Here is a 12,539-nt window from a genome sequence, read left to right as displayed (position 1 = left end):
TCACCTGTATACTGACACCAGTGGCACGCTACCGCCCCCACTGCGGCACTCTTCTCCCACGACGACCGGCAAAACCACCAAGGGCACTGCTGCCGCCCACCACCGCAATGTCCAACAGATCGCGGGGGGGCCAACAATGTTGGGGCCATGGACAAATTTGCTAAGCGTCCTCCTCTATGGGACAGGAGGATGTGGACATGCTGCCGGACCCCCCGCAACCCGATCTAACCACACTGATGGAGTCCATGGCCAAAAACTTGCAGCCTTCCATGAAAAACTGGATGATATCAACGCAAATGTCGCCTCTCTAAGAACTAAACTAGACCAACACGGGGCCAGAATCACTGAAGCAGAGCAAAGAATTGGAACCGATGAGGACAATGTGCATGCCCTACAGAACACAGTCACAGAACTCGTACGTGACATGAAGCAGGTCAAAGCTAAGTGCGATGACCAAGAATCTAGGTCGCGAAGGAATAACATTCGCATAGTGGGGGTTCCCGAATCTGCGCTAAAGGGTCGAATGGAGCTTGCGGTTGAAGAATTACTCAAAGACCTCCTTGGTAATCCTGAGTTGTCACCATTCTTTACTGTTGAGCGAGCCCACCGCTCACTAGCGCCCCGGCCCAAACCAGGAGACTTTCCCAGGCCGATAATTGCAAAACTGTTCAGCTACAAGGATAGAGACCACATTCTTCGCCTGGCCAGAGAAAAAGGGGAACTAAGGCTAGAATCACAAACCATCAGGATCTTCCCTGACTTTTCAGTGAGCGTACAGATGGAACGACGGCAATTTGGAGGTGTAAAGAAAATGCTACGTGATAGAAAAATTGAGTATGCAATGCTTTTCCCCGCTCGCCTGAAATTCACTCATCGCAATAAACTCTATTTCTTCACGGTCCCGGACGAGGCAGTCAAGTTCATCGAGGCACAAATCTCTCTAACAGAACCCCCGGAGGAACCAATGGTCAACGATTAAGGCAAATGGGTTCTCCTGCTGTGGCCATTCTGTAATTGATCCCCCGGGCGTTCACCTGCGGATGAACCAGTGGGAGATGACTGCGGTAAAGGCTCTCATGGTCCTTCGGGAGCCCCACCAGTTGTCCCACACCTTAACTCTGCCCCTCCTGGGGTGTATCTGCCCCCCCTCCTCTATTTCTTCTCGGGCCTGACACAGTCCTCACGTTTGGACACTTGAGCATCTTCTTTGGAGGGGGGTACACTCTTTGACATCCTGACCAGAATGGCGCGCACTGGGCCCATGCCTTGATGCTTGAGCCATACAGCCTGGCACTGGACTGGGCCGATGTTTGTTCAGTTTTTATTACCTAAGAACATACTTGCTATCTCGTAATCACCTCATATGTTAGCCGTTCCAAGATTAATTATGTATTTCATGATATGTGTCACCAATGTGGGTCAACGGCAACGGTAGCCCCGACTGCAGCTGCAATGTCGTTAAAGGCGGAGTGTTTATGGATAAGCCCCTGTTGGGCTATTGGTCAAGCGTCGCCCAGTTGGGGATGGCACGCAGTTGGGCACTCCAAGGGTGGGTTCTTATGCACTGCTAGTTTGGTTCGGGCGGTGAGGGTGGGGGGCGGGAAAGTTGGGGACTGTTCTCATAAAAATCGTCAGGAAAGGAAGGACTGGTTCTGTTGAGAGGCGCACTTGCGCCACTGCAATGCACACCGGGTTAGACAGAGACAAATCCTTTGGTTGGGATGTTCTGTAACTGTCAATATGGCTATTAAAATAATGACATGGAATGTCCGGGGATTAACAAATTTCACAAAGTCCTGCAGGATTGCGGCATATGCACAGAGGCACGGGATCAAGGTGCTCGTGCTGCAGGAGACGCATGCTTTGAAACACCTATCCAACCTTGCACAATCCTGGGGCTCAAACAGATTCTACACCCAATTCTCTACTCAGTCCAGAGGGGTCTTGACCCTCATCCACAAATCGGTAGAATTTGCACTCCACACACCCCACATCGATACAGAGGGCAGATATGTTATTCTCCACTGCACTTTGGCTAACGAAGAATGTTTGCTCGTGAACTCCTACGGCCCCAATACCGACTCCCCTGAATTCATTGATGCCCTGTCCGCCATCCTTATGAGGTATGTGGAGGTTCCCGTTACATGGGGGGGGGGGGGGGGGGGGAGACATGAATCTCATATTCGACAATGTCCTGGATAGGACGTCAGTGACCCGCAAACGACGTGTGGAGGACGCTCCACCCCCAGGTTAGAGACTACACCTTTTATTTTACAGTACACGACAGCTCCTCAAGAATAGATGTGTTCCTTCTCTCTGGGTGCCTGGTGGGTAGGGTGAAAGACGTTGAGATTCTCCCACGCACGCTCTCTGATCACTCTCCCTTGCTACTACAGATTCAACTTGCGAACAGTCTGGCCCCCCCGCCCCCCCTGGCGCATTAAATCTCAGGCCCTATCCGACATGGTCTTTAAAGCGGACATCCTCTCGGATATACACACTTTCTTCGAGAACAACAATGCGCAAGACACACCTGAGGGGACCCGGTGGGAAGCATTCAAAGTATACATAGGGGGAATGTGCATCTCAAGGGAGGCCGGGGTTCTCAAGGCCATAAGGCAGGCCCTAACTAGTTCCGAAAAGAAACTTAAAACCCTAGAACAAGAACACGCCGCTGCGCCTGCTCCGGCAACCCTAGCGAAAATTAGGACGGAACTGGAACTCTTTGAATCTCATGCCCTGAGCGAGGTACGGTACTTTGCCCGCCCCGTGGCTGCCCAAAGATATGGGGAGGGGGACAGACCTGGTAGAACCCTGGCCAAACTAGTGCGCGCGGAAGGGGGTAGATCCCGGATAGACAGCATTCTGGATGAGCAGGACCAGCGACACTGGTCCGACCAAGCCATTACTGACACCTTTGCTAGTGTTTATGCCAGCCTATACGGCCCCCAGCTGGAACACAACGCCCACGACCTGGATGACTTGTTAGAACGCATCCCTATGACTTATCTCCCAAATCACTATGGAGCAACTGGATACCCCGTTCACCATCGAGGAGATAGTCCAGGGACCTCCCGAAGAATAAAGCCCCGGGCCCTGATGGCCTCACGTCCGAGTTCTATAGGGAACATGTTGCTATCCTTGCTCCCATACTGCACGGGGTCTGGACCGAAACGCTCCGCCTAGTCACCCTCCCCCCCCTCCCTGCGGGAAGCCCTAATCACCGTCCTTCCCAAACCGGGGAAACCTTTAGACGAATGTGGCTCTTACTGGCCCCTGTCTCTCATCAACACGGACACAAAAATATTCGCTAAAATAATTGCGAACAGGTTCCTTCCACTTATGCCCCACCTGGTCCACGAGGACCAGAGTGGCTTTGTTCCTGGCCGCTCTACAGCACTTAATATTTGCTGATTGTTCAATGTAATGTCCAGAATCGACCCTAAGGCGGATGCAGTAGCGGTCACGCTAGATGCCCAAAAGGCATTTGATATGGTCTTGTGGCAGTATCTATGGGTTGTGTTGGTGAAAATGGGAGTGGGACCAAACATGATCTCCTATATAAAACTGCTGTACACGGGCCCACTGGCCAGAGTACTCGCCAACTCTATGGTCTCCTCTCCCTTTCAGTTGCACAGGGGTACCCGCCAGGGATGTCTGTTTTCCCCCATTCTTTTTGCGCTCGCCATTGAACCCATGGTTGTCCACGTCAGAGATCGTCACACTCACAAGGGTATCCGCTTACAAGACACTCCGGAAATCATCTCACTGTACGCCGATGATGTACTCCTTTATGTAAGAAACCCCTCCACGCACCTGGACCCGATCATCCGAGCCATAACTAAAATAGTCATACACTCCGGCTTTACGATCAACTACTCTAAATCTGAAATATTCTCACTGACTGCGGCAACCCAACAACCCTCATGCGAATACCCCCTACGCTGGTCCCCAGGGGGCATCAAATACTTGGGGGTGCAGGTATCGCTTTCAAAAGCCTCTCTACTGGCCGAGAACTACGAGTCGACAGCGCGGCTCATTGAAGCCAAGATGCTTAATTGGCGCAACCTCCCACTGTCCCTGGCAGGCAGACTGTCCCTAGTTAAGATGATTGCGGTCCCCAAGCTGCTCTACATCTTTGCCAACGTGCCGGTGTGGATATATGTGCAATATTTCAAAAAGCTCCACCTAGCTTGTGCTCAGTTCCTCTGGCACTCCGGTGCCGTTCGCAAGAAGTGGCAACATATGACCCCTCTCTAAGAAAAAGGAGGCTTTGCGGCCCCTGATTTGACCCTCCATTGGATAGCGGCGCAGGCCCAACATGCTACGCACTGGTATGCACATACGAACCCGCCTCCACATGTCAAACTGGAGAAAATGGCAGGGGATGGGACCAATATCATGACCCTGGTGCTACACCATACATATCAGACAGATGCCCCGGCAGACCCTGTGGCCACCACAATCAAGGCATGGAACAAGATCTTGAACACCACACAGGACCATCATCCATATTATAAATGTCTTCCCATATGGCAGTTCCCGGGACTCTCCCCCACGCACGACCAGCATTTTGTGCGATACTGGGATATCGAGCGCTAACCGACCTGTTCCCAAATAGTAAATTCACCCCCCAAACATGGTGGCCCGAACACTCCAACTCAGCCCTTGAGCTACTGCAATACTTCAGGCTGAGAGTGGTGATCCGTGCAATGTGGCTCTCCTACCCAGACGAGCCCCCAGACGCACCCGAACTGCAATATATAGCAAACTCTACAGGTGGCAGGGGCATAATATCCTCCTTGTACAAAATGCAACTGGAAAAACGAGGGAATACATCCCTCAAACCACGTGAAGCTTGGGCCAGGGAACTAGAAATAGAAATTACTGAAGAGATGTGGGACAAAATGTGTGCATACACGCGAAAAGTCTCCCCTTAGCGCTAGATTCCGGTGCATACAATATGAATTTCTTAACAGGCTTTACTACACGCCAAATAGAGTGGCGAAGTTCACACGCGACCCTTCCCACACCTGCCCGAGATGTAACTTTGGCGAGGCCGATCACGTGCATAGGTTCTGGTCCTGTGCTGCACTGCGTTCGTTCTGGCTGGAGGTGACAGGGGCTCTCTCGGAGATAATTGGGTCTCCAGTAGACCCGGACCCGCTGGCTTTGCTGTTTGGAATATGGTCCGGGGAAAATGCAAAAAAAAACATTTTTTAATATAAGTGCAATCGTTGCAAAAAGATATATATTGCAGAATTGGAAGCGCCGTTCTCCCCCTACCTTCGAGATGTGGCTGAAAGCCCTTACCTGGGTACAAATGTGCGAGGAGGATTATATTGTACTCTTGTCTGCATCATCTCACCCAAAAAATGCGTGGACAGAGTGTTGCAGCTATTTGAACAACAAGGACGAGGTGGATGGAAGCCCCACTCCACTGTCGGAGCCGGACCACCTGGCACCAGATGTCCTGGGCACCTAGCTCCTCTGGGCTGTTAAGACTCCTCCCCCCCCCCCCCCCCCCCATGTTTCGAACTGTTGTGAGGTATGTGTATGATGTAATGCCCGAACATGACAATGCGATTTCTGTTCCTCTCTGTGTATGATGTACTGTACCGGTCTTCACTTTCTGCCAATAAACAAAAGTTTAAAAAAATATATATATTAATTCTCTGGTCAATGGGAAGGCAAAATAGATCTTTCAATGTTGATGAAACATGGACACATTTCTTTGCACCATAAACTAAACGAGCAGCAGCATTAAAAACACTTTTAAAAAGGGGCCAATGAGGGTTTAGAGAGACAAATAAAAAATGAGTTCCCAAAATCAATACGTGAAAGAACTAAGGATTTCACAAGTAAACGAAAAAGGTGCTCAGGCAAGTAGGGTTTCACAGTTCCCAATCAAATCAAATGAGAATTAGCTGACTTCACCAGAAAATTCATAGGTGGAATGATAAATAGGAATCTAAAATAAAACCTAGCGATGTTGCAGAGTTAGTTAAATCTAAAGGGTTTCCTAAAATATTTCCATTACAAAACCATTGAAAGGATAAAGGGTTTAGTGCAGAGTGAGAAAACTTGTTTTAGATGGATTCAGCTTTGAAAATTAATAATGCCTTCTGTGGTGCTCCAAAGTCTAGCTTGGTTGAGCGGTTTGAATAATAACCTGGGAATGGCAGTAAAACTGGTACAGACAAGAGATAATACGGTGGAGAAAATTGGCGTAGTGTGCCTCAGAAACAGGTGCATGAACAAAATCAAGTATTTTATTAAAAGCACTGGGTTGAGGTGTCAGGATCTAGTTCGAGAACTGGCCCTCTTAAAAGGCAACTCATGCTAGTTAGTTGGGACAGACTTATTAACGTTTACCCTCTAGGATGCCTATCTCATATGTAGCGTTCATTGAATTGAGAGCAGTCACTACTTTCATACCCTCCCACTCAGATTGTCGCTCATCATTCACTCCCCCAAGTGGCTGACATCGGGGAGGTTGCAAATTGGTCCATGTACGTGCGGTCGGATGCAGATATCAGCATTTGATTGTTCCCACAGTGGTTAGGTAACCTGTTCCATGGGGACTTGCCACTTTTTCAATGCAATAATTGAAATAAACCTTAAAACTACTGGTTTTTGCAAACCTACTGATTTCTGACCTATATGCAAAGACAGTCAATGGAGTAATTACCCAATTTCTTGAGCAGCGCAGAGAGGTCCATGTTGGTGTCTGTCTTCCACCCTCTGCTATCCCTTGGCGTGCACTAGGAGAAAAAAAGGAAACGCTCAAAATGCAGGTAGAGGTTATCAGAATAACGCCTGGTGCCAAAGTGTCCCCAGTAAGTCACTTTGTCATGCGCCTCACACTATGCTTTGATCGGAAAAGTCCCGAGAACCAGTTCCAATCAACAAGCCAAGAAACTGAGATGTTAAAAAGCAAGCAGTCAACATCCAGTTGCTCATACAGCATCCAAAAGAGGCGACAAGCCACTTTCCAGCGATAGCAAATCACACAAAGAAAATGTCATGTAAAACAAACTTCAAAATAGACTGACATTCTTTTTAATCCAAATTGTAAATCTGAGTCATTTGAATTCCAATTATTAAATTAGTTTAAGATACAGCTAGTGCAATAATGCATTCCAAATGTCAATCCACAGTACGCCCACTGGTAAGATGAAGATGTATTGATTGAAATTGAATATAGAACTTCGAAGTGCTACCTCACAACACCATTATAGGAGAAACCTGTGAAAAAGAGGGTATAGACAGGGCACCCAGGTACGTTTGGGTGGCTATGTCAATATAAGGGAACAGGCAAGCGCATAAAGCAAGAGGGTAAACAAGGAGGAAAAACAGACAAGGTAAATAATTACTTAACAGGAAGAAAGGGCAGTCCTTTATGGTGAACAACGAGTGTGAGAACCATACACTGAACAACGCGATGAATCCCACTAGGAGTGTACACACAAGGTGGACTTATGACAGGGTCTGCGTTGTGACCTTCTCAAAGGGGTGGAGGGGGGAGTTAGCCCAACCCAGCCCAAAACGGGTCCCGTCCCTGCTTACTTGCAGCATCCAGACAGGAAAAGCAGCACAGCAGCTGCAATAAAGACGCTAGAGCAGCGGTCTACAAAACACAAAGGGGTGCAGTGAGCGGCACAACACCGGGCGCCTAACGCAGGACGACGTGGATTGCAGAGAAGCAAGCGGTGCTGGAGCACCCACAACGCTGGAGCACCCACAACACTGGAGCACCCACAACAAAGCAAGGCTCCAGCTGACAGCCCACACCTGGACAAGCCTCCACTAAACCACAAGGGAAATATTCTTTAAAATGAAGTCCTTCATTAAGGCCTTTACCCAGTGGTCGAAGTGTACGAAAAGAAGTAGTGGAACTATGTTCCCTGCTGGCCTGCCCCTGCTCCCACAAACCCTATTGCCACAACCCCTCCCACACACAATACACCCCCCCCAAACACTTGCACTTGCTGTTTAAGGGAACGTTCAGTGCAGTGCACTGAAAGGGAAGATTTCAACTTCTTCCTACACTTATTTTAAAACAAAACCATTCCGGAACGGTTTCTTTTTAAAATAAAAGTATAGGAGCTGTACAAGGTAATTTAAAAAAGTATAGGAGCACCGCTCCCGACCGCTCCCGCTCACTTCGACCACTGCCTTTACTGAGTATACCACCAGGGATGTAATTCTTATTTTAAAAGGCCCCTTCAGATCTGGAGCAGCACTACAACCCTGAACTCTAGCAGGGTCCATGTTGGAAAGGGGTGGGGCTTATCAGCCCTTTTAAGCCCTCCCCTGTCACACCCCCATGAGCCAGGTAAGTGATTGGACAGGGCGAGTATCCAATCCTGGGAGAGGGTGGGGTATTTAAGGAGGCGCATGTGCAAGCGTGAGTTTGTTGGGTGAGGACAGGAGGCGGTGGAGGATGTCTGATAGAGCAGACGAGGCAAGAGCACTTGGAGTGCAAAGGCTATTGTTAAGGAGGGTATCTGTGGAGTGTTTGTGTGAGAGAGGGGAGAGTGTGAATTGTAGAGTAAGTATAGCAGAAGGGTGTAGTGGTAGTAGAGTGTGTGTGCAGGGCACCATATCCCTGGTTGTCCCAGAGGGTCTGGCCAGGGGCTAGTGAGAGGGGTGTGCAGGGCACGATATCCCTGGGAGCAGAGAGAGAGAGAGCGAGAAAGACACCGGAAGCATAGGGGTAGTAGCAGAGTGACAATAGCATAGCAGTATAGAGGGAGAGAGCGGCAGTGAGTGGGAAAACAGGAGTAGCTACTGGCATATCGTGAAACGGAGATTGTAACTAGAGGGATAGCAAGAAGTGGGGAAGTAGAAAGAGAAAGGAGGGAAGAAACAATAACAGAGATAGAGGGGTAGCTGGAGATACGAGCGGAAGAACAGGAGTAGGAAAATAAGTAAGACCAAAGAGTGGAGGTGGAAAGGCGGAGTCAGAGATGGGAGGGACAGTGATGTGGTTGCAGGAGAACAGCTTAAGAGAACAGTATAGTCAAGGGGCAGGTTGAGAGGGGGTGAAATGAGTAAGCGTGATGCTGGGTAAAAGAAGGCACCACTCAATACTCACTGCGACTACTAAGTGGGGATAGGAGAGGGAAAGTTAGAAGATCCCTAGGGAGTCACTTAGCCATTGATACAAGGAAAACACCAATAGCCCAGAAAGCGAAAGACCGATGGGGGTTACCGATCCTAGTGCTAACATCCCTTATAGGGAAGTCTGTGTTAGGGAGGCAGTGACCAGGCCGGGGTAGAAAAGAAAGAGAAAGAGAAAGGGAGAAAGAGAGAAAGAGAGAAAGAGAGAAAGAGGCCCAGCGTCAATTCCCATTAGACACTAGTAGGTCCTAAAGAACATTAAAATCAGAAGCCATTCTGACCATCTGTAATTTTAATAAACACCCTTGAACTCTATATCGCAGTCAGCGTGGTTCTTTGTGATGGGGCCACCCTGTCTCACTACCCACAGAAATAAGGGAAGCTCAATGCCTCTGTGCAAGTTACTCTTACAGGCGCCACACCATGCAAGCCCATTGAAGGGGGCAGCAAGAATGGCTTCTGTATCTGGAGCCTAAGGCACAAACAAGGAGTGTACAAGGTAACAGAGGAAGGGTACTGGTACATGTTAACAGAATCTAGGTAACAAAAGCAGGCTGGAAAACTGGACTGGAAACATATGAACTATACAAGGCACGACTGGAAAACAGGACTAGTATAAAGGGGAAATAGTACAAACAGATGCAAGCAAAACAGAGACTGAGTAATGGGGTAAATCCTGGAAGTAAATAGACCTAAAAGCAAGAAAATAGCAGAGAAGGGAGAAGAGGAGAGAGACTGAAAGCTGCAGGGACAAAGTACAGGGGCTGGGCACTGCAGGAAATCGGGACAAGAAACAGGGGTAATTGCTGTGTGGTGCAGCACAAAGGCAAGTAGCAAACACACTGGCAGCAGGAAAAGAGTGCAAGGCGCTGCTTTAAGAATTAGAGCCAGGCAGCAAAGGAACAGGGAAGAGGCACAGGTAAGGCAGAAGTCAGCAAGGCCGAGAGCGATTCCAAATGGGTCATAGCTGCACATGGTTCAGAACACAATACAAGAACAAGGAAGCTTGAGGGCAGCTTATAAGCAGTGCTAGCAAGATGGAAAGCCAGGATGGAGCTGCGTGAATGGGCTGAGCACAATCAGGCACAGGTGCAGTAAATGGAAATCTCTGGCATGGACTTTGGCAGCGGATCCAGTGTTGACAGACACCAGGAGTTTTTGTATGGAAACAAAAGCAGAATAGTGTTGCAGTTCATTGAAAGGAGTCTGTTTGCGTTCAGTCACAGCAAAACCAGTATGCATGTAACTCAGATTCCAAAAGAGTTTCTGGATTGGGCTGCCAGGTTTTCCAGGTATCTTCCAGGTGCATCGTGGGAATTGAAGTCTGTTTTTGAAAATACAGATTTATGGAAGGAAATGTAAAATAAAGATTCAGGGTCTTCTCTGAAGATGGTAGACAACACCCCGCAGGTCTGCAGACAGCGCCACCCAGAGGCGAAGATGCAGAGACGTGACACACACTGATGTTGCACTAAACACGTGTTGTCAACTTTGGAGAAACTTGGTAATGTCAGGATTATTTACCATTAATCGTCATTACTCCTAGTTCTACACTTCCTTGTCACAGTAAACGTAACCATCTTACCTGACAGCAGTTCTGTGCTTTTCCTCTCTTGCCCCTCCCCTCCTGTGCAGGGTACAACACCCCAAATGGCCCACAATGCTCCAGATAATATTGCAAGGCTTAGCAAAGAAGACCAGACATACAATGTCCCGAGATGGATGGAAATTTGAAGTGTTCTGGAGTGAAAAGGAAGGATTGCATTGCAGAATTAAAGCCCCGGGGTGGACCTGCAGCAAGGGAGGTTTGTACCGAAGTGCAGTAATCTCCTCAAGCTTTGGGCTGAAGCGATTGCCACCAAGAAAACGGTTTTCATAGGAAGCATCTTATTGTCAATAGAGGAAACGGGGTTGAATGGAGGCTTCTGTAAAATAAACTCTCTTGGGAGGTTTAGCCACAAGAACCACTACAAGCCCACATAACTGCCCACTGACCCCCTAGTGAACACGCTGACAAATACAGATCCAAACCCCCCCCCCCCCCCAACAAAAAAATTGAACGTAGACCACGATTGAATAAAGGGTAGCCTGTTGTGATTTTCTTGTAATCATAGCGGAGGGTGCAATTACTCCAATGCCCATCATAAACCTTTAGAGTGGAAGGACTCTTGATGTTAATAACTGCAGGAGCTAGTTGAGGGGCGAGGAGGCCTTCCCTCTCGATCCCCAGGCCCCCATTGAGAATGCGACCTCCCAGAGAACCCTGGGGAGATTGGAAGGGACAACATAAGGGATTCTGCCAACTCAACCAGCAGAGGGAACCAGGATCTTTTTGATCAACCTGAACCTAGAAGAACAACTTTAAAGGGGGTCCCTTATCTTTACAAAAACCATGGGGAGCAGAGGGGGGGTTGGAGGAGGTCTAAAGCAGAATTGGAGGCGGTGAAAAATATTTTGAAGGCAATCAGCCTTCTACCCACCAGACTATGAAGGACAGAGAAAATGTAGACGGGCTGGGGGGGGGGGAGGGATTGCTTGCTATTTCCCTTTAAAATGGGTGTATTTCTGACAAGAATCTGGGCTCATTGATCCTATCTAAAGCTGAACATTCATTTAAAGGGTCCTTTATTAAGCTCACCAGCTCCTTTAAAAACAAAACAAAAACTGAGACCGGACTCAGGACTAATGCCAGGGTCTCTTTGTCCAAATACTTTCCCCTCATAGTATCCTTCCAGAGGGGGAAGTGGGGTTCATCTGAGGAGGAAGAAGAGAATGCCCCTCGCTCTTTTTTTTCCCTCCGTCCTCCTTCGTTAATGCCTTCTGAAATATACAACAAACCTCTCTCTCTGACATGACACGGGAGGAGAACTTCTTTACTGTCTTTCTCTCCGTTTGGAATATGTGATAGGAAAAAGAACTGGAGGATTCTGTATCCTACTGAATATGCTTATGCTAAGTTGAGCACTTGAAGAAGCACATGTCAACCTCTTGCAAAAATCCCTGGGCATCCTCAGCTGGCAAAGAGTATTTTCCCCAAACTAAGATGGACACAGCCCTTTACACCCTCCAAACGCCCTGCCTTCACGCTAGTGCCCAGCGTTCTCTTCAATTATTTTGATTCCTTATTCTGCGCATGGGCGTAATTTTAGTGGTGGGGGCAAGAGTGTTGGTCTCCACCAACTTTTATTGCACACCATTTTGCCCCACTCATTTGGCAGGGGACACTTTCATTTAGATGCAATGGACCCTGCAACATTTTCAGCAAAGTTACGTCACTGATTCTGAATCCCCACTGATTCTGCATCCCCCACCTTGCAATGGGTCCCTGTGAAAACCAGTAAGGCCTCCCCTTACCCTTCACACTCGTGTGCAACCCCTGTGCCCAGACACTCGAACCTCTGCCCCAAGTCTGA

The 12,539-nt window shown here is 48.5% G+C and overlaps 1 protein-coding gene across 1 annotated transcript in view; it reads right to left on the bottom strand.

Annotated features, from left to right (window-relative positions):
- Positions 1–12,539, bottom strand: part of RTTN (rotatin) — a 2,784,523-nt gene that overhangs the window by 2,747,178 nt on the left and 24,806 nt on the right. The window contains exon 2 of the mRNA XM_069620779.1: positions 6,692–6,764. Coding sequence (XP_069476880.1) covers positions 6,692–6,722 — 31 coding nt within the window. The 5' untranslated portion in view covers positions 6,723–6,764. The remainder of the gene's footprint in view (positions 1–6,691; positions 6,765–12,539) is intronic.

Source organism: Ambystoma mexicanum, chromosome 5q, assembly GCF_040938575.1.
Source record: "Ambystoma mexicanum isolate Mex_15411 chromosome 5q, UKY_AmexF1_1, whole genome shotgun sequence".
Lineage (NCBI taxonomy): Eukaryota > Metazoa > Chordata > Amphibia > Caudata > Ambystomatidae > Ambystoma > Ambystoma mexicanum.
The sequence above is the reverse complement of the archived record's forward strand: the minus strand, read 5'-3'. Positions and strand labels throughout refer to the sequence as shown.